This window comes from Grammomys surdaster, unplaced genomic scaffold (assembly GCF_004785775.1).
Source record: "Grammomys surdaster isolate TR1022 unplaced genomic scaffold, NIH_TR_1.0 367, whole genome shotgun sequence".
Classification (NCBI taxonomy): Eukaryota; Metazoa; Chordata; class Mammalia; order Rodentia; family Muridae; genus Grammomys; species Grammomys surdaster.
Window position 1 is genome coordinate 6,354,576 of NW_021604786.1, and position 19,914 is coordinate 6,374,489.

Consider the following 19,914-nt stretch of genomic DNA (forward strand, 5'->3'; position numbering starts at 1 on the left):
CAATTCTAGTGAATGAAAACAAATAGAACACTTATTATGACAGAGGAAAGAGGGATTCTTGCAGAAATCTTAGGAAAGAACATTTGACACAGAAATGCACATGTTAGGATCACAAAGCAAGACCACATCAAGTATATTCAAAGAATAGCAAATAAGAAAGAGCACTACATAAGGAACAGCTACAGACAACCTCAGGGGACATTTGAGTAGTGATGCCTTTCAGGCAGCCTCAAAGCCTCTACACTATAAGCAGCTTAGAAGCCTTGAGACTGCTCATAGGAAGGACACGAACTGACTGATTGCTACAGATAGACACACTTTTATGAGTATGGAGGTACCCACTAACCAAAAACAAGTTCTAGTAGCCCAGACTACTACAGCTAGTTACAAAGATAAAGGATAATCTAGGTAAGATATAATGGTGATTTAGTACAAAGTGGGTAAGATATGGTGGAGTTCTGCATAAATTCAGGAAGTGGACCCAAAAAACACTTTGCTAACCATCTGGATGAAATCTGAGTAAAACAGATCAAGGCCACTGTAAGGAACCTGGACAAGAATGATGACGTTATCATTAATTGTAGGGACAGGATAAATTTGATATGGTTCAATTATTTTAGACAAAAATATCGAATTGGATGTCCCCCATGGTTCATACTAGATCTTGCCTGATACCGTGCAGTCCTTTCCTCCCACATTTAGTACAGCTACATAGGTAAGGAGTACGGATATGTGCGAGCTTCATAACAGTCCAGCAGTTCTCAATCTGCGGGTCACGATCCCTTTGGTGATCAAAGGGCCCTTTCACAGGAGCCACCTAAGACCATCAGAACACACAGGTGGGGGCTAGTGAGATGGATTAGCAGTTAAGAGCACTGACTGCTCTTCCAGAGGTCATGAGTTCAAATCCCAGCAACCACATGGTGGCTCACAACCATCCATAATGAGATCTGATGCCTTCATATGGGTGTCTAAAGATAGTACAGTGTGTACTTACATATAATAAATAAATAAAAAACCTTTGGGCCAGAGCGAGTGGGTCTGAACAAGGAGAAGTGAAGGGGGGAGTGGGGAGAAAGAACACACAGAACAATTCATTCACAACAGTAACAAACTTACAGTTATGAAGTAGCAAAAAGGGCTGGAGAGATGGCTCAGTGGTTAAGAGCACTGAATGCTCTTCTGGAGGTCATGAGTTCAAATCCCAGCAACCATATGGTGGCTCACAATCATCCATAATGAGATCTAATGCCCTCTTATGGGGTATCTGAAGAAAGCAATGGTGTACTCATAAATAAAATAAATTTGCAGGGCAGTGATAGCGCACGCCTTTAATCCCAGCACTTGGGAGGCAGAGGCAGGCGGATTTCTGAGTTCGAGGCCAGCCTGGTCTACAGAGTGAGTTCTAGGACAGCCAGGACTACACAGAGAAACCCTGTCTCAAAAAAACCAAAAAAAAAAAAAAGTAGCAAAAAAATTTTATAGTGGAGTATCACTATAACATGAAGGATCATAGCATTAAGAAGGTTAAGAACCATTGATGAAAGACAAACTCCAGAGAGGTACACTTAAAGATTAAAAAAAAAAAAAAGGCAGAAGAATGGGGATTTGATTCATTGATAGAATATTGATAGAATGCTTGCTTAGCCTACATTAGACCCAAATTCAAATCACAGTACTACAAAATAAAGAAAGTAAAAAACATTATTCTAGATGTACCTTTTCATATTGTTTTTTTAACTTACACAACACAGTGGGCAAATCTTAAACAGATTCTTGAGTCTCTCATCTCAAAAAGTATCTGGGAGTGAGGCATAAGGGGGGAAATGGTATTTTTATTTTACTTAGTATTTCATGTTTATGTGTGTCTGAATATGAGTTTGTATGCTGGGGTGAACTGCATACAGAAACCCGGAGGGCATCAAGATGCCCTGGAACTAGAATAGCAAGCACCTGTAAGTCACTTGACACTGGTACTGGGAATCTAACTTAGGTTCTCTTAAAAAAAAACAAAAAAACAAAAAAAAAAAAAAAAAGTAAAGAGATTGCACTTAAGCACTGAGCCATCTCTCCAGCTCGCCCCCAAAGTCACTTTCAGTATGTCACTGCCATGCTCTTTGAACACATAAAATAGCTTAGCCCTACTAAAGAGACAGCAATGAATACAAGAAACAGAAGTTGTTAATGACTGACTTCAATCATATATATCAGGTTCTTCTAAGCTCTGAACTTTCAGAGGGCTTAGTAATTATCCTAAACACAAGCATATGATTATGTGCTTAAGAATCAATGGAAAGATAGAGAATGAATACTTTTGTGTTTTAGACAGGATGTTTGTAGCTCTAGCTGTCCTGGAACTTATTCTGTAAGCCAGACTCACCTTCGCTTTGAACTCAGACATCAACCTGCCTCTGTCGCCAGAACGTTGGGATTAAAGGTGGGCTGCCATCATGACTTTATTTATATATGTGGCATATAACCTATTCAAAATACTCACTGGGAATAAATTGTCTTATCTTAGATGAACTTATTTTAGCATTACAATTATTACCTAGTTATGTTAAAAGCTAAATCAATACATTTTAGAATACAACAGAAATGCTAAGACCTGTTAAGTATTATCAATATGAATTTTAACAGGCCAAATGTACAAATACTAAAAAGAGAGAATTGTTGGCCACCTTTAAAATGTCTCTCAAATCTCTCAGGGAACACTGTGCTGTCTGCATGCTAAGGCTCTATTTATAGATGGGGGGAAAAAAAGTAAAGTCCTACACTAAATAGTTTAAAAGCCAGCTATATAAAGTGACCGTGCATAACTATATCCATACATTGTGCTTCCTTCTCTGCTACCCTCTGAATCTGAAGAGGCTTTAACAGATGGAACAGATGTTTCAGTCTAAGTATCATCTCTCACAAAAAATGGAATTAGTCACGTAGACCTCCTAGATTAGAAAAACCCTAACATGTAGTCTAGTCTCCACTACAATGATAACCTTCTCTGACATGTGAAAAGCACTCCTCTACATCAGATACGCATTTCCATACAAGACAGCAGCACAGCAAATAAACGGGCTGGGAGAGCTCTACTCAGGACATACCAGCAACACCAGCGACTGTTAGAAGCAAAGAAGTCATTAAGGAAGTGAGATAAACGCAGGCTAAGGAAGATATTAAGACGGCATCTGCATTTTTCAGAATAGATGTTATGGCTATCATTAGTTTAGTATCACTTCCAACAGAAGTGCTGTGATGAGCTCTTGTATGCTCTTAAAGCTTGAGAGTTAAACAAACATCAACAGGGATAATCCACATACACCAAAGCCCAATACAAGTCAATGTTGTTTAGGATAATGAAAACATGTGCATGACTAATGTCACACAGTTTGCAGTTAGCCAACCCCCCATTATATTGCTATTGATGACTGCCAACTGGTAGATATGCCATTCTGAGATTATTTTTTTTTAATTTCACACACAACATGAAGACATACACGATGGAGTCAAACAAAAGTACTACACACAATGTTGGGCACGGTTGGGCCTTTTAAAGTCAAAAACTGGATTTAGTTCCAGGGCTACTTAGTGAGAGTATTTAGTACGTAGAAAGACCCTTCTTCTAAAAAGACCAAACCAAAAACCAGAAAGAAAGTAGCAGTCATAGACAGACTTGCAACTATGACAAGTACTGGGATGTAGAACTAGAAGTAGCATAAACTGAAGGTGAAAGACAGTCTCCTCCCAACTTGGGAACGAGATGCACAGCAATGAATAATAAGTGACTGTAACAGTCAGTGAGGCCACAAATGAGACTTCAATTGAAGTCTCCAAAGGCAATTAGTTTCATGCTACGACATGTATTAGAGTCAAATGCAGGGCAGAGGTGATACACTGAGACTGAAAAATGGATGACCAATGCCTACATGGTGGATCATCTATACCTACAAAGAAGTACACAGCAGATTAACAAAACAAGTCTTAAAGCAAAACTAAGTAGGCAAGGAACTAACCTCACTTAGCAAATTAAAAGATAAGTGCACTATAAGTTAAAGTAACAGCTCAAAAGAACTTGAATTGTGGTGTTATAGAATGTTGGAACAAAGGTTAAAAAAGAATGTAGAAAACAGCTGTAAGGCAAGCACCAGAATCCTGACCACGAACTGAAGGCCAGCCTGGGCAACACAGTTAACTCTAGGCCTAATCTACAGAATAAAGACTTGTCTTGGGGCTGGAGAAATGGCTTAGTGTTAACAGCACTGGTTCTCAGGGCTGGAATTCAAGAGTGCCCCACCACACTTGCCTTTACTGAGGTAGGTTCTAGGGAGTCAAACTCAACTCTTCACATTTGTTTGCTTTGCTTACAGTTTAAAGACTATTACCACCCTAGGCTAATAATACAGTTTTTAATGAAAAGTACTTCCAAGAAAGCACATTTCCATTTCTTTCCAAATGTATCTGCTAAAACAGACATACTACCATAACTGGACTATTTTCTTAATTTCAAAGTAACAGGTCAAAAACATAATAAACATTATGATCATCTAGTTATTTCACTTATTAAGTCATTTTAACAATACACTACTTTAATCAAAAAAGTAGACAGGTAAGTAAAACCTCAAGTGCATAGAGAAATGTGTACAACATTATTTAAGACCTAAATCATTACACAGAGAAACCCTGTCTCGAAAAACAAACAAACAAACAAGACCTAAATCATAGCTTGCACCTCAAAAACCCAAGACGAGTGTAGTGACACATGCTTGCCTATTACCTCAGCTATTTGAGAGGCTTGGGCATAAAGCACTTTTGAGTCCAGAAATTCAAAACCAGTCTGGACAACAAAGCAAAACTTCATCTTAGAAAGAAAATCTTACTTCTGTCATTCCCCAAGAAATACTATGCAGAAGTCACAGTGTTTATAGAAGACAACTCTGCTCCCATAGTAACATTCAATAGGCATGCCATAATGAAGGCCAACTGAGCGGTTTTTAATGTAGCTCAACGTAAAATCACATTAACACTGGCGCTAAAGCATTTCACGTTTCATAGTTTCATATAATATGTAAGGAACCCTTAGAAAAAATATAAAAACTATAGGTTTTAGAATGAAAAGTGAAATATAGTAACAAATCACTTGTCAAATTGTTGAAGAGTCACACTGCTTCAGTTCAGCATGGATTTTTGTCCATTAAAACTTATATAAAGACTGGGCGGTGGTGGTGCACGCCTTTAATCCTAGCACTTGGGAGGCAGAGACAGCCTGATTTCTGAGTTCAAGGCCAGCCTGGTCTACAGAGTGAGTTACAGGACAGCCAGGGCTATACAGAAAAACCCAATGGGGGTGGGGGTGGGAACTTATATAAAATGAAATGTCGACATATTAAGGTATATGAACCAATAATCGAAAGATAAGTTTAATGTATGTAAACAATCAGTCACCTCCTGAAATTCCTCTTTTTTTTTCCAATCAACTGCTGTGAGCCACAGGCAACTACACATATAATAGAAAGAGGGTCTTGATTGAACCCCAGCAGGCCTAGAACTTGACATCTTCCTGCACCACACTCCCAAGTGCTTGGATTACGTCCATTCAAAACAGTGACTGGCTGACAATTGTTACTTCTAAGTAACCACCTTAGTATCTTGGTATTTACAAAAAAAGCAACTGTCATATGCTTATTCCCTCTGTATCCCTTTCTTTCCAATAAGCCTTCCAATGTTTCAGAGCCTGACTGTCTCCAACACTATCTAATGTAAAATAATTTCCTAATTCTCATGTACATAGAAACATAGTCCAGCACAATTCTGCTCCATGTTTGCTTTAGTGTCTAAGCCATTATCCAAGTATCCTCACGTAAAATCTTCAATTTTCCTATCAAAGCCGAAAGAGAAAGTTCAGTGTATTTTACACAAACACAAAGCAGTGGTTATGTTAAGCTATGACAAGAAAGCACTGAGATGAGTAAAGTTTAAGGGTTCTTTTACTCCTTTTGCACAAAGAATAACCATAAAGAGGTTTGTTCATTGTCTCCTCTTATAAGTATCCGCAACTATGCCTATTTTACACGGTTAAATTAATAATACAGTGCATGGGAAACTATGGAATTGATAGCAGGTAGGAATGGTTTGAAAGAACATACTCCAACAACTATATCAAAATGGTGACTATTTTTGCATTTTATGGTGGATTTGATCTAAATGCAAGGGGGATATTTAAAACTCACTGGAGAAAATTAATCACTCAAGTCGCTATGAATTTCACAAATTATGTATTTACTGAACATTGTTTAGTCAATTCCCTACCTCTACTCTTGCCCAGCACCTTAATCCTATTCCCTAATGAGAATGTGCTTGTAACCAACAGAGCGTGCCCTGGCATGAAATCATAAATACACACTTATACTGACAGTGTTCTATGTAACTGATGTGGAGGAGGCTACTTAGAAGTACTAAATGCCCTTCGAACCCTTAATTTACACTATCTCTAGCCTTTGTGGAGTCATATAAAACTCAAGAGAGGGAACCACCATAAAGCATTGTCCACTTCTAACAAAGAAGTACAAAGTGATGGAGAAAGGAAGAAATAATTTCGATTAGTCCTCAAACCAAAAGTATTCCCATCCTTTCCGGCTACAAAGCCAAGCGCAGGACGGGTCTGCCCGGCAGAGCGCAGAGTCGGGCCCCTGGCAGCGCTCTTGCCGGGCCGGCCGGCCCGCCCCACCTGCCGCGCGCCCGCTCGCCCGCCCGCCCGCCCGCACCCCCGGGCTGCGCTGCCCACCCGCCCCGCGCAGAGGGGCGTGACGCCCGCCAGCTCTCACCGCCAAGTCCGGGTGGCCGCGGTCGCGGTGGGACACGGCTCGGATGACCCCCGCCCGCCAGCCGCGCCCGCAGCCGCTCTGCTCGCGCTCGGGCTGCGCGTCCTCGCCGGCCGCCACGCACAGGAACCGCTTCCCCACCAGCTCGGGCCGCGTCTCCACCGCCATGGGCGCCGCTGCGCCGGGAACGAGCGCGGTCCGCTCCTACCGGCCGCCCATGCTGAGGAGCCGACCGCAGGCGAGGTGGCCCGCGAGCGAGAGCGCCCCTGCACGCTCGGCGACCCGGAGCCGCGCCGCCCCCGGCCTCACGCGCGCCCCACAGGCAAACTGACAGGAATGTGCGCGCGGCTGCGCAGGCGGCCGGTACCCCTCCGCCCAGCGGGCCGGCCGCGCCGCGTGTCCTTCCGCGGGCGGGGGAGCGGGGGTCGGCGGGCGCTGCCAAGTAGTGCCGCCCACGGGCTGCGCTGCGGCCCCGAGCGGTGGCCGCCGAGGGACAGCGGCCGGGCTGCTTCTGCCTCTCCGTCGGCGCCCCCTGGGAGTGACGAGTGTGGGGGCAGGGCTCGGCTCCCACGCGCGGTCACAGAGCCAACTCCGGGAGGTCCGCATGTCAGGAGCGACGGCCGTGCGAACACATAGCGCCGTCGTCAAGGAGCCCGAATCCCCGCGCGGCCCTGGGCGAGCCGCGCCGCCCACCGCGCCGCGCCCCCGTCGGCGGCCCGCGGCTCTAAACCAGCATTCCTCCCGGCGGCAATTCTAATTCCGAGTTGGAGCCGTTCGGAGATTTACACCTCGTGCCGCCTTCTTACAGGAACGCTAGACACTCCACCGCGAGCTGTTACCGACATCCTTAAATTTCACAAACTGTCTCAGAGCCAGCCCGAGTACTCTGCGTCCTAGAACACAGTCAGGTAATAAAACGGAAAGCTCCAGAGTCAGTTACTGGAAAAGACCATGGAAAGAAAAGGATCGTAGCCAATCACGCTGGAAGAAAATAAATGATGTTTACTTCCCGTCCAATCACAACAGGACTTTATAACCCAGACAAAGACAGCTAGGAATTCCTCTTCTGATCGCACCTCAGTTCTCACAAGCAAGTCTCTCTTTCAAGATACCAGTGGCCATGCATTACAGGCTTGTATTTTAAGGAAGATCTGTGAAAACTTGAATCTAAATTCAATCTGCCATTTTCCAGGGATTATCGTCTTCAAAAATTCATCTAATCCCATAAAAATCTCTTGCTAACCCCCCAATGCTTTCTGAAAACCCTTATAATAGCACTGAGTGCTTATAATAAATACAAAAGACTTCTATCTGTAGACCATTTAAACTAAACTGTTAAAGCTGCAGACAGAGTGGCGGAGGAAGAGATGGAAACCACGAGGCTCAGCTGAACAGATCAGTCTCGTTTTACTTGTCTAAGGAAAAACAAAATTGTTACGCATAAAGGAAAACTATGCACAAAGCTGTGTGCTGGCGGCTCGGGATTTCTTAATTCCCACCTAAGGTTAGTAAGCCCAGTAAAACAAGCCACTGAAAAAAGGAGTGCAGCACATGTAAAGGTTTTTACACGGAGTCTCATTCAAATACCAAACCATCAGTGATCTCTCTGCTTTATAACCTGGGCTGGAGACAGAAACTGCTGCTGGGTGGCAAAGCTCTTGCCTACTTAGTGGAAAGGTCTGGGTTGGGTTCCCAGTGTGGGTGAGGGGTGGGTTTGTTTGTTTTCTTTTTTAAAGAAGACTGCTTAATCCCTAACTGTCAATGATACCGTAATACAAGGAAAGCGGTCCAATAAAAAGCACGTAAATACAACAAAACCAACTTTCCGGAGAGAAACAAAGCTTTGTTTTGATCCCCAGGGCAGTTTCTCTTACTAATGGGGGGGAGGGAGGCTCACTCAGAACTCAAGCTCTTGCTTTTCTCAAGTGCTGGGGTCTCAAGTGTGCGCCACCACAGGCAGCTTTAATGTATTTAACGTATTTGAGAATTATGGCTCAAACTGTCTCCTACAACCTCAATACTACAGGCAGTATTTAGGTTTCATGCTAATCTGTGGCTGTTCTACCTTGAGAAACTTGAAATATATCTTTTTCAAAAGAATAAGACCTTAAAAGTTTTTGTATTGTTTTGTTTTTTAGTTTGTTTGCTGGCATTTAATTTTTTTGTTTGTTTGTTTTAGGGAGTATGTCGATTGTATAATTTTACTAGCAAATCCTAACTGTAGATGATATGGAATTAAAAGTTTGAACGTCAGATTTCAAACCTTGGTATAATGATTAGTATTTATTGTCAATCTAGCTGTCAAGGATCACAAGCCCACTTAGCAGAAGGGCCTGCAGGCATGCCTGTGAGGGATTATCTAGATTAGATGGAGGGAATTAGACCATCTTCACTGTAGGCAGAGGAGCCGGCGGACTGGGGCATTTTAGCAAAGGGAGTAAGATGAGTGACAGGCACCATCCTCTGAGGCTGGCTGTTCTGCCTACATGCTCACTTGCTGCCTTCACCTCATGCTCTATCATCCCATTTCGCCAGACCTCACAGTGCCTTCAAGTCCCTTCAAGCATGGGCTGCAGCCGAAAAGCAAGGCTGTTCCAAGAGAATCTCAAAAGAACAGATACAAAGACAAATTCCTAACCAAAGCATTTATTTCAAACTACCAATTTGATACAAACTCCAAAGCCATCCTCTGAGAGCCTATACAAACACCTGCCTACTGTTAGCCTTCCGAGGAGAATCTCTGCAGAAGCCAACAGCTGATTTCTGTCTTCTGGATGCCACAGGAAGGGGGAGGGGAAAATACAAAAGGAATAACCAACCAGCAATAGACTGAAGCTTCTAATTGTGCATTCTCTACTGATGGTCACTACTTTCTATTTATAGTGTGGCTGCACAGGAACCCACCACTTGTTAACTTCCTCATTTAGACTTGACTTTTAATAATAAAGCACTAGAAAGTTAGAATATATAAATAGCAAGGCAAAATTCCTACTCTGGTCAGTAAGGAATCCCAAGAAACAAAGAAATGGAAACACGGGAAGGACCATACTAAGCATCTCTCTCCCCAGGGTGTCTTCCAGCCAGTTACCCACGCCCTCCTACAAGTGCTCCAACTATTAACTGCCACCAAAACAAGCCACATGCAAATTCTCACTATGCAAATAGGTCAGATTCCTCCAGGACCCTGTTCCCATTAAACTCACAAGCCCCCACTGCCCTGTGTTAGTCAGAGTTAACAGTCCTGAGCCGAGTTCTGTCCATACTCAACTGAGTTGAGAACTTATCTTAAAGCTCTAAACGAGGTGCTGGAGACATAGCTCAGCGATTAAAAGGACCCAGGTTCATTTCCATGCAAACGCACTCTGTGGCTCACAAGCATCTGTGACCCCAGTTCTAGGGGATCCAATGCTCTCTTCTGGCCTCCAGAGATACAGGATATACATAGTGCACATACATACCTGCAGGCAAAAATACTTGTATACATAAACTCTACCTAGTTCAAAAATGTGACCATGTTAATCTACTCCATCCATGCATGCATGTCTCCAGATGAAATGGGACTTTTTACACACTGAAGGCCCTCTGTAATCAAAGCTCTCAAGTACACTACTCAAATCAAGGAGATGAAGGAACAAAACAAAACCGACCAGGGAAATATAGTCATCTTCCGTCACTGCTTCCTTTGGTTCATTCTCAAAAAGGCACATGATTACACATAATGAGATTTATAACCTACTGCAAAACACAAATACATGATAAGAACAAATTACTTCATATAAAGGAAAGCACTGTACACTAGCACCACATGGGCTTCACTACTGCAAATTATTTACTCAATTAAAGGGAGTGGGTGAAGCACTTCACTTCCAGAGCTTGTAGTTAAAGAGCCAGGACCTGGAAGGCCTGGGCTTCACTTTAGACTCAGCTGGCACTGATGACTACTGAACCTCAAAAATATTTTAACTACAGACTTAAAATCCAATCAACATGTTTGTTAACATGCAGTTACTGGGGAGCACATTATAATGTTACTTAATATTAAGTAACCAGTATCATTTTTAACAAAATATATCTCAAATTAGGCAAAACTGATCATTTCATTCCAAAATTTTTAAGATGTAGCCAGGTGGGCTGAAGAGATGACTCAGTAGTTAAGAACACCGACTGCTCTTCCAGAGGACCTGGATTCAGTTCCCAGCCCGTCTGCCACCAACTATTGAAAACTTGCTCTTCAAGGTCAACATGTCTAAAACACTCAGGCTGAAGAAATTTGTAGCAATCTAAGGCTTTTGGGTCCTCCTGTCTCATGTCAAATGCAAACCCAGAAAAATGCTCAGTGACGCCTAGGTAGCCCTGTTCATCTGTTGGTGTCATTGTGAGCTGCCTAACACTTGACCAGTTCCTTTTTTCCCAAGAGGCTCACAGGATATACAGAGCTGTCCTTAGCGCACTCACGCTAACAACAGACCCACACTGTATAATCAAGCAGATTCTTTTTAGAGACTTTAAAAATGCATTTATTATTTACTGGGAGCGGCATGTGCCAGCCCTTGAGTGGGTCTTTTACTAATAACACCTATGAACTGTACAACTTAGTGGGGAGTCACTGTGACCTTTCCAAACCCTCTAGTACTGTATGCTGCGTACTGTTATGCTGGCCGTGTTCCTCTGTCCTTCCGCTATGCACACCCACTCCCTACTTTCATGGCAAAGTTTCTGCATAGGGAAAGCAGACATTTCTGTCTTTCTGAATCTGACTTATCGCACCAGGGACTGTGCTCTCCAGTCCCAGTCATCCCTCTGCAGGCCACTTGACCTCATTCTTTATGGACAGATAGTATTGAAGGAAAGTTCATCATATTCTCTGTCTATTCTTCTGTTATCAGGAACATTCACCTGACAGCTGTGACTAGCAAGACAATAAAACCGGAAGGACACACAGGTATCTCTTCTGTGCACCTGCTTCATCCTGTCTGGATACATACCCGGTCATGGGAGAGCTGTCTCCTACAGCGGCTCTATTTTTAACTTTTTGAAGACTCTCCATTCTGTTTCTTGTGTGGCTTTACTCCCCTGCAGTGTACAAAGGTTCTTTCTCTGCACATTCTTTTCAACATTTGTTGTACTTTGTGTTGTTTTGATAAACAGCCATTCTAACTAAGATGAGGTACTATGACATCATAACTGTGATTTGCATTTCCCTAACAGTTGATGGTACAGAGTATTTATTGCCTGAAGTGTCTATTCAGGCCATCTTCCCATGATGTCATTAAACTGCTTGCTATTCTGATTTAACATTTCTGAGTTCTTATGGTTTCTAGGTATCACATGTCAGAGGAATATGACAGATACTGAAGACTGTCTCTTAACTTTTGATGACAGTGTCCTTTGCTGGGCAGAAGTTATTCAGTATGCCATAATGCCATTTAAACAACAGACTTATAAACAGCAACGGAGAAGTTCTTTACTCTCCAAAATTGGTGGTAAAACTATTCCATTAAAAACAAAATCAGAACTAATCTAAAATGAATGGTCTCTCACAGGTGAAAGGTGACATTCAGAACCACTCATTTAGTTTAACTTGATATCCTTCTTTATGGATAGTAGCTTAAAAATCCGGTGACAACTATTCTTACTGCAAAAATATATATTAAAATGGATAGTTTCATCTGCGTGTATGTGTAAATGTACAGCTTAATTTTTTTACGTTCACATTCGTAACACTACGTAGTCAAGAACCTTACTCTGCAGCCTTGGGGTCGTACCTAAAAATATAGTAGGCAGATCCTTTGCTGTTTTCTTCTAGTCATGTTTTACTCTCAAATTTTATGCTTAAAAGTTGAATTTTGTAAATGTATCCCTTATGAAAGAAACCCAAAACCAATCTAGTACAGTCCATAAACCTAACAAGGACTGAGGGACAGGGATTACAGTGGGGGACATTCTATCCCATGTGGAAAGGACCACTCTCTATGGCTGTTTGGTTATTTGGGTTTTGGTTTTTAGCAACCCCCCCCCCCCACACACACACCAAGTTCCTTGACAGCAGTGAAACACTTTCCTTTACTGAATTGTGTTAGGAGTTACTCAGAAATGTCAGAAAGCTTAAGTAGTGAACTCTACTTGAAAAAGTTCATGTAGCTGCGGTCAAAGATCCTGACCCCCATTAGTTTTAATACTGAATATAAAAACATTTCTTATTAAATTCCTTCAAAATTATTCACAGTATCTAATGCTGAAGGAAGAATAGAGTTCTCCTAAGTCTAAAGGAGAAGCAGATTACAGAGGAGAAAGAAACACAGCCTGCACAAACAAACCCAACACTGGCCCAGGACAACAGCCGAGGACTCAACTCCCAACACTGCAAACCTAAACACCTCCCCAAGTAGGAAATGGCACTGTACCACTCGAAAGCCTACCAAGGCTGCCTCAGAGCTCTCTAGCACATGGACACCCACGGATGAGGCGCTGAAGGCAACCAGACTCACAAAATAACAAATCTGTAAACCCCCCTCATTTTCCTTCATCTCCCCTCCCTCACATCTAAAAACAAACTGAAATCCAAACAAGCTTCAGATAAATCTTTGTCAGAAGAAAATACAATCCAGGAGAACTCAGAGACCAGCCAAATGTTGGCACCATTGGTCAAGGGGTGTAAAATATTTATGAATGATAAAAATTATGTTCACAATCAGATAAAAACAATGAGAAAAAAAATAGGTGAACCAACCGTTAGACCAGGAAGCCGAGCGCTGAGAATAAAGGCAAAAGGAACGAAAACACCAAAACTGAAGGCCTCATTTGCTATTTGCTTACCTTGAAATCAGGTTTTACAGGAAAAAGCAGGATAAAGTTTTTACTCTTTCTTGTTCTCTATAAGTTGTCAGAATAATAAACTGATGGTCTACCATCTTCCAAAGCGGACGCCTACTTCTTAACCTGAATTTTTCTCAGTACTACTAAATCATGTGATCTTGCTGACTTCTATGGAAACAGACATGATGATAATATATTCAGAATTTTGGACATATTCCCGTATAACTGAGAACTTTTGAAACTTAAAAGATAACGCTGTAGAATGCTATCCTCTCAAAGCACCGCTGTCACTCTCTTGAAGTATCATGAGATGAGATCACCTGTAATAGACCCGCCCAAGTCCACCATTAACTTCCCACCACTGATTTATAAACAGTTAACAACTGGTTAGAAGGTGGGGCTCATGAAGCTCTACCCTCCTCAGGCCTTGCCCATAACCAAGGATTTGTAGACAGTTAACCGTTGCTGGTAGGGAGAGGCTTACAAGCCTCCCCAGGATTTACAGGCAGTTAACACTAACTGGGGGAGGGGCTCATCCGGCTCCGCCCCACCCTTGCGGCCCCGCCCCTCTCTATGGAGTTATGACAGGGATGCTGGGGGAGGAGCTTACGAGGCTCCACCCCTACTTGAGGTCTTCGAGGTGGTTGACAGTTGCAAGGCCAGAAAGGCTCACAAGGTCCCCCAGGATTTCCCGGCAGTTAACAGTTACTAGGAGGTGTTGTTTTTTTGTTTTTTTGGTTTTTTGTTTCTCAGCACCCATACCCAAAGGCCTATGCTTCTGTAAGCAATCCTAATTTTACTCACTAATTCCCAAGCTCCACTTGGGTGGAGTCCTTATGTGGAGAGAGCAGGAACTTATATTCCTCAAATGTAAGTTCACATAACACATAATTTTAACAAAAGCTCAGGCTCTCGGAAACCTAGCATTTTGAATGGCAACCAAAGAAAGAGCACTAAGAAACTCCAGCTAATCTGGAACCCCCACCTAACACACACACAACCTCTTCCCTAGAACCAGATGTTCCCAATCCCTTGGTTTCCTTTGGGACAGACAGATGTGTGTATATAGGGAACAACTGGTGACACTGCTGCATGCAGAATTTTAGGGGCAAAACAATAATACAATAATAACTGCATCCCAGGTGAAAAGCGTTTAGACTTTCCTGTGACCGCTGTGAAATATTTGTGAGGGATGTTTGGCGAGGTGGAGAGTTGGCTCAGTGAACACTTGCTTCTTTTCCAGAGGACCTAGGTTTGGTTCCCAGCACTCTACTGGGCAGACCACAATTGCCTGTAACTCCAGCTGTAAGGAATTTGACTCCCTCTTCTGGCCTCCACCATCACACTAGCATATGTGTGAGTAAACACACACACACACTACAAAAACTGTTTGCCAACTTAATGTTTGTTTGTTTGTTTGTTTGGGAGAATGATCACTGTGTAGTGTTGGTTGGGCTGGAACCAGCTATATAGCCCAGGCTGGCCTCCAGCTCATAGCCTAGTCTGCTGCTGTCTCCTAAATGCTGGGGAGTAAAGGCATGAGCCACCATACCGGAGCCAAAACATAATCTCAAAATATACCTTAATTTTGCTAATATTAGTAAGATGGCTCAGCAAGTAAAGTCATAACGTGTACACACACAGACACACACATACTATACACTCAGAAACACATAACATATTCTGTTTATTTTTTTTTAGTTGTTCCTCATGTAAAGATCACTAAGGCAGGAGCCTGGCAATCACTATGTGCCCTCTGACCTCCGTACAGACATGGAATGTGCACACACACACACAGTAAGTGTGACACAAGTTCCAATCTGGGGCTTAGCCATAAGACACTGACGTGAAGGTATTACATGAGGAGACAAGACACATACACAGGAGGGGCCGCCAACCCACAGGGTCGGAGGAGTGCGCAGGGAAGCTGTGGTCTTGCTAAAGCCTGCAAATGTGGCAAGTGCAACCAGCAGAGAGTTTCACTGTTTGGTTGTATGAATATACTGATGCACGTGCTTGTGTCTGTCAGACTACATGTGTAAGGAACGGGGTGGAGGTTGCACACCTATGCATGGGCAGAGAGGCCAGAAGGAGTCATTGGATCCCTGGGACCATTTGTGTGACACCCAGCTAGTTAACTCGGCGATGAGTCCTTGTGTTTACACAGAAAGCAACCTCTAGCCCCCAGGAAGTGCCATGATGAAGTGAAACTGAGGAGGTATACATACATAAGTGGAGCTGAGGATAGTTAGTGGGACAGGAGAAGACCCGAAGACCCAGGAAGAAGGGTACATGTGAGAGTGAAGAGGATGGTAGTCATATCATCTGGTCCTGGTGCATCATAACAAAGTAAGACAGGTCTTACGAGGTTTGAAATTCAGACTAGAGGCAGGCAGAACCTGAACGCGCCTTTGAGCCAACTAAGCAAAGGAATGAGAGTTGCACGCAGAACAGCAGATCTGCCTGCAGCAGGAAAATTGGATGAGAGAGGACTAATGAAGAGGTTGTTGAAACTGATAACTTACTCTCGCTTGAAACTTTTAACGCCACCCACAAACGGCACCCACCGCAAGCAATCAAAAATGTGTGAGTCTGTGTGGGTGGTGGTGCACGCCTTTAGTCTCAGCACTCAGAGAGGGCAGAGGCAAGTGGATCTCTGAGTCTGAGGCCAGCCTGGGCTAAACAGTGAGACCTCATCTCAACAAGTCCATGTCTCCACCTACAATGACCATCCATTCCCGGGGCTGGAGAGATGTCTCAGTGGTTAAGAGCACTGACAACTCTTCCAGAGGTCCTGAGTTCAATTCCCAGTACCCACAGGGTGGCTCACACCCACTCCCTCTCACTGCATGACCCCCACAGCTCCCCTTCCTAACTAACATGTGGCTGACTGACCTCACACAAAGCAGCAGTCCTCTTACCAGCTCTGGCATTCACTGTACCCATCACCAGCTGACTTATGGGCGAGACACTACACTAAACATGTTATACCTTGTCTGTTATGACAGCCATGACAGAGACAAAAGAAAATGAGGCCTTGCTGAACAAAGGCCACAACATTTCTTAAATGCTAACCCAGGATTCATGGCTCCTATCACAAAGTTCAGTAAGGACAGATTAACAGCCTGTATTTTATCTCTGATGCCAAGGTCATCTACTACAAATATGGAATAAAATGAGTTGGAAACTTTGAGGAGAATAAAAGTCTGGGGGAAAAAAACCATGAAAACTAAAAGCACCAATCAGTAAAATATTAAAGGACTGCCAGGCAAAATAAGGGACCTATTAAAACAGAAAGAAATAGGTATGAGCATCATGTCTCTGACCCAGCTGTGAACTTCTCATGGCACAGATGAGAAGGGCAAAAGTGGTACACAGACTAATGGCTCTGAACCACAGATGAGAGAGACAATGTCCTGTTGTACAGTACTGGGTGCTTTGCAGACAGTTTTGGTGTCAGGCCTTCAGGAAAAGGGTTGCCTAGAGGCATGGGTAAATAAAAAACAAGTCTCCACAGAGAACCATCTCCTTCTAAATGTCAACAGTGCTAAAGAGAAACCTGGCTGAGCTCAGTGGCCCATACCTTTAATCCCGGCAGGATTCCCTATAAATTGAGGGCCCGCCTCATTTACATAGTGAGTTCCAGGCCAGCCAGGGCTACAAAGAGAAGTTGAGTCTCTGAAACTACAACAACAAAATAGAGAGAAACCTGCTGTGGCTGAGATTGGATTCTTAAGCATGTTGAGAGGGAAGAGGGAACCAAAGATGTTCATGAGACTTCAGGTAACAGACCATGAAGGTAGAAAATTCGAAAATTTAGAATGTGAGGGACCCAAGATAACCAGCAAGGAAAGGACAGAATGGGCTGTTGTTGCCACCCGAGGGCTGCTATTCCACCAATGAGGGCCACTGCTGCTGTGCTGAGCATACAGGCTGCAAACTCAAAGTGCATCCGTGAATTAACAGGCTACCCGGGAAGACAGGGATGGGCCAGGCTCCAGAGTCTTCCTATGCCAGGGCAGGCTGTCTGTCTTACATGCCAAGAAAAATTGCCACGAAGGAAGCAAATCCAAAAGGACAAGCAGCTGAGCTGAATTAGGGCAGGAGCAGGAGGCACAGACCTTGGCAGCTGACTACCGTTGCCCTGGGGCAACGCTCTGCCAGTTTGCAGCCAAGCACCACGGACGCCGTAAACGTGAAGCAGGATCAAGAATATTTCACATTTAGCGACTCATTTATTCCACGCTTGACATTTATAAGAAAGGTTTACTATTCCAATATGGAGAACATGGAGAAACTGAGAGACAGAGGTTAAAAAAAAAAAAAAAGTGAAGTGTGTGCAGCCACAGCAGGGACAGCAGAGCTGGGGGACTCACAGAATGACCTCATTCCAAATCCATGCTTTTATGAACTGACACACCAACAGTCACCAGTACACACACACACACACACACACACACACACACACACACATGATGAGATGGCAATGAGGCTGGTTATACAGTTTCAGTAGGCTACAGCCACCACCCAGAATAAGACAGAGGAACACTTGCTTTGGCTGAAGTGAGCCTGCTTGCACACAGCAACTACCAGACCTACAGAGCTCCTCCAGATGGCTTCAGCCCTTCCCAAGTTTTTGGTTTTTTTTTTTTTTAAACCATTTCCTCCCTCTCCACTTAATCTACAGTGTTTTAATATTCTATGTGGCATTTTAACGTAAAGAGTACTGAGACACTGAACAGGGACCTACAATCCTCTCTCTGAGTGGGAGTCTGCAGCAGTCTTCAACTTCCCTCTGTTCATTCGCGGTCACCAGGCCATGACTTCATAGAACTGCTTAGAATAAACAGAAGAGGAAGAGAGAGAGCACCAGGGCTTCTCAGTCTTCCCTTCTGTCACCTACAGAGGAGGAGGATAAATGCTGGGGGGAGGGGAGGAAGGACTAAGTTATTTTAACGTAGCCCACTGGTCTCAACTTCCCCCATCCTCCTGCCTCCGTCTTCTAAGTGTTGGGATTGCAGACCTGTCTCTGCCATGAAGAGTCAGTCACGTCACTACAGCTGAAGATCCGCTGTAGCGTTCAGAGGCAGCATCTACACCGGCAATGCTCCATTTGAGTCGTTGGGGAAGCTTGCAGATTATTTCCCAGATCAACTCCACTTAACAAGCAGCCTCAGGGGAAAAGGAAGTCAGCTCCAGACTCTACAGACAAATAAGGCAACTCTGAGAAAGCACCAGGCGCAAATCTACTCCTGTGAGAGTCCCAAGAGGAAGTTTCACTGCCAAGTTCAAAAAACAAGAGCTTTGTCACAAGGGGGATTCCATTCTAAACGGGGGGGGGGGGGGGGGGGAGAGGAAGATCCAACCTAGCAAATAGCAGAAATTCTCAGGCCTGATTTCCTTGTCCTTGTAGAGATTACCTTTTAAACCCCATCAAACCATAATGGTCACGTTTTCTTTCAGAGGCAAGCCAAACGGAGGTTCTTTCCCATGCAAACCAAATATGAATATCAAATTACCCAAGGTCAGAAAAAAAAAAATGTTAACCTACAATCAAGATTTAAAAACCCAATGAGATAAATAAATGATCCTTTTAAACCGGGCAGCTGCGTGTTAGTCCTAACACCCAGGAGGCAGAGGCAGGTGGATCTGAGTTGGAGGCCAACCTGGTCTACAGAGTGAGTTCCAGGTCAGCCAGGGTTTGTTACACATAGAAACCCTGTCTCAGCCCACCCCTCCCCCAAAAAAGAAAAGATGCAATCCTTTAAAATGTAATAAAAGGAGGCTTGAGAGACAGTTCAATGATGAAGAGCACTGGCTGCTCTTCCAGAGAACCTGGGCTCAGTTCCCAGCACCAATATGGCAGTTCAACAACCATTTTGTTTGTTTGTTTGTTTTCAGTTTGCTTTTTTTTTTTTTAATTTAACTCCAGCTCCAGGGGATCTAATACCTCTTCAGGCCTCCACAGGCAGTACCACTCTGGAGCACAGATACATAACAGGCAAAATACCCATACATACACAACAGTAACTTTTTTAATGTAAGAAAAAAGGAAAAATGCAGACTATATTCGAAATTCCAGGTGCTACATACGAAATGCAGAAGATGAAAGGAAGAAAAGCAACTCAGAAAAGCCCAGCACAGTTCAACAGTCACAAGGTCCGAAATGTCGGGCGAACAGCCACAGCTAATGGTCACATTTTAAGGCGTAGCTAAAAGTGCTAGCTTTCTATTTAGGGAGAAATGGAAGCTCTCAGTTTCTCTTTTTTAACATCCCACTTCC

General features: G+C 43.5%; 1 protein-coding gene across 4 annotated transcripts in view; it reads right to left on the reverse strand.

Annotated features, from left to right (window-relative positions):
* The window catches only part of Jmjd1c (jumonji domain containing 1C), a 140,450-nt gene extending 133,467 nt beyond the window's left edge, over window positions 1-6,983 (reverse strand). For all 4 annotated transcript variants that reach the window (XM_028780266.1, XM_028780265.1, XM_028780264.1 and 1 more), the window contains exon 1: window positions 6,819-6,983. In XM_028780266.1, the coding sequence (XP_028636099.1) occupies window positions 6,819-6,983 (165 nt within the window). The remainder of the gene's footprint in view (window positions 1-6,818) is intronic.
* Window positions 6,984-19,914: the final 12,931 nt, after the last annotated feature.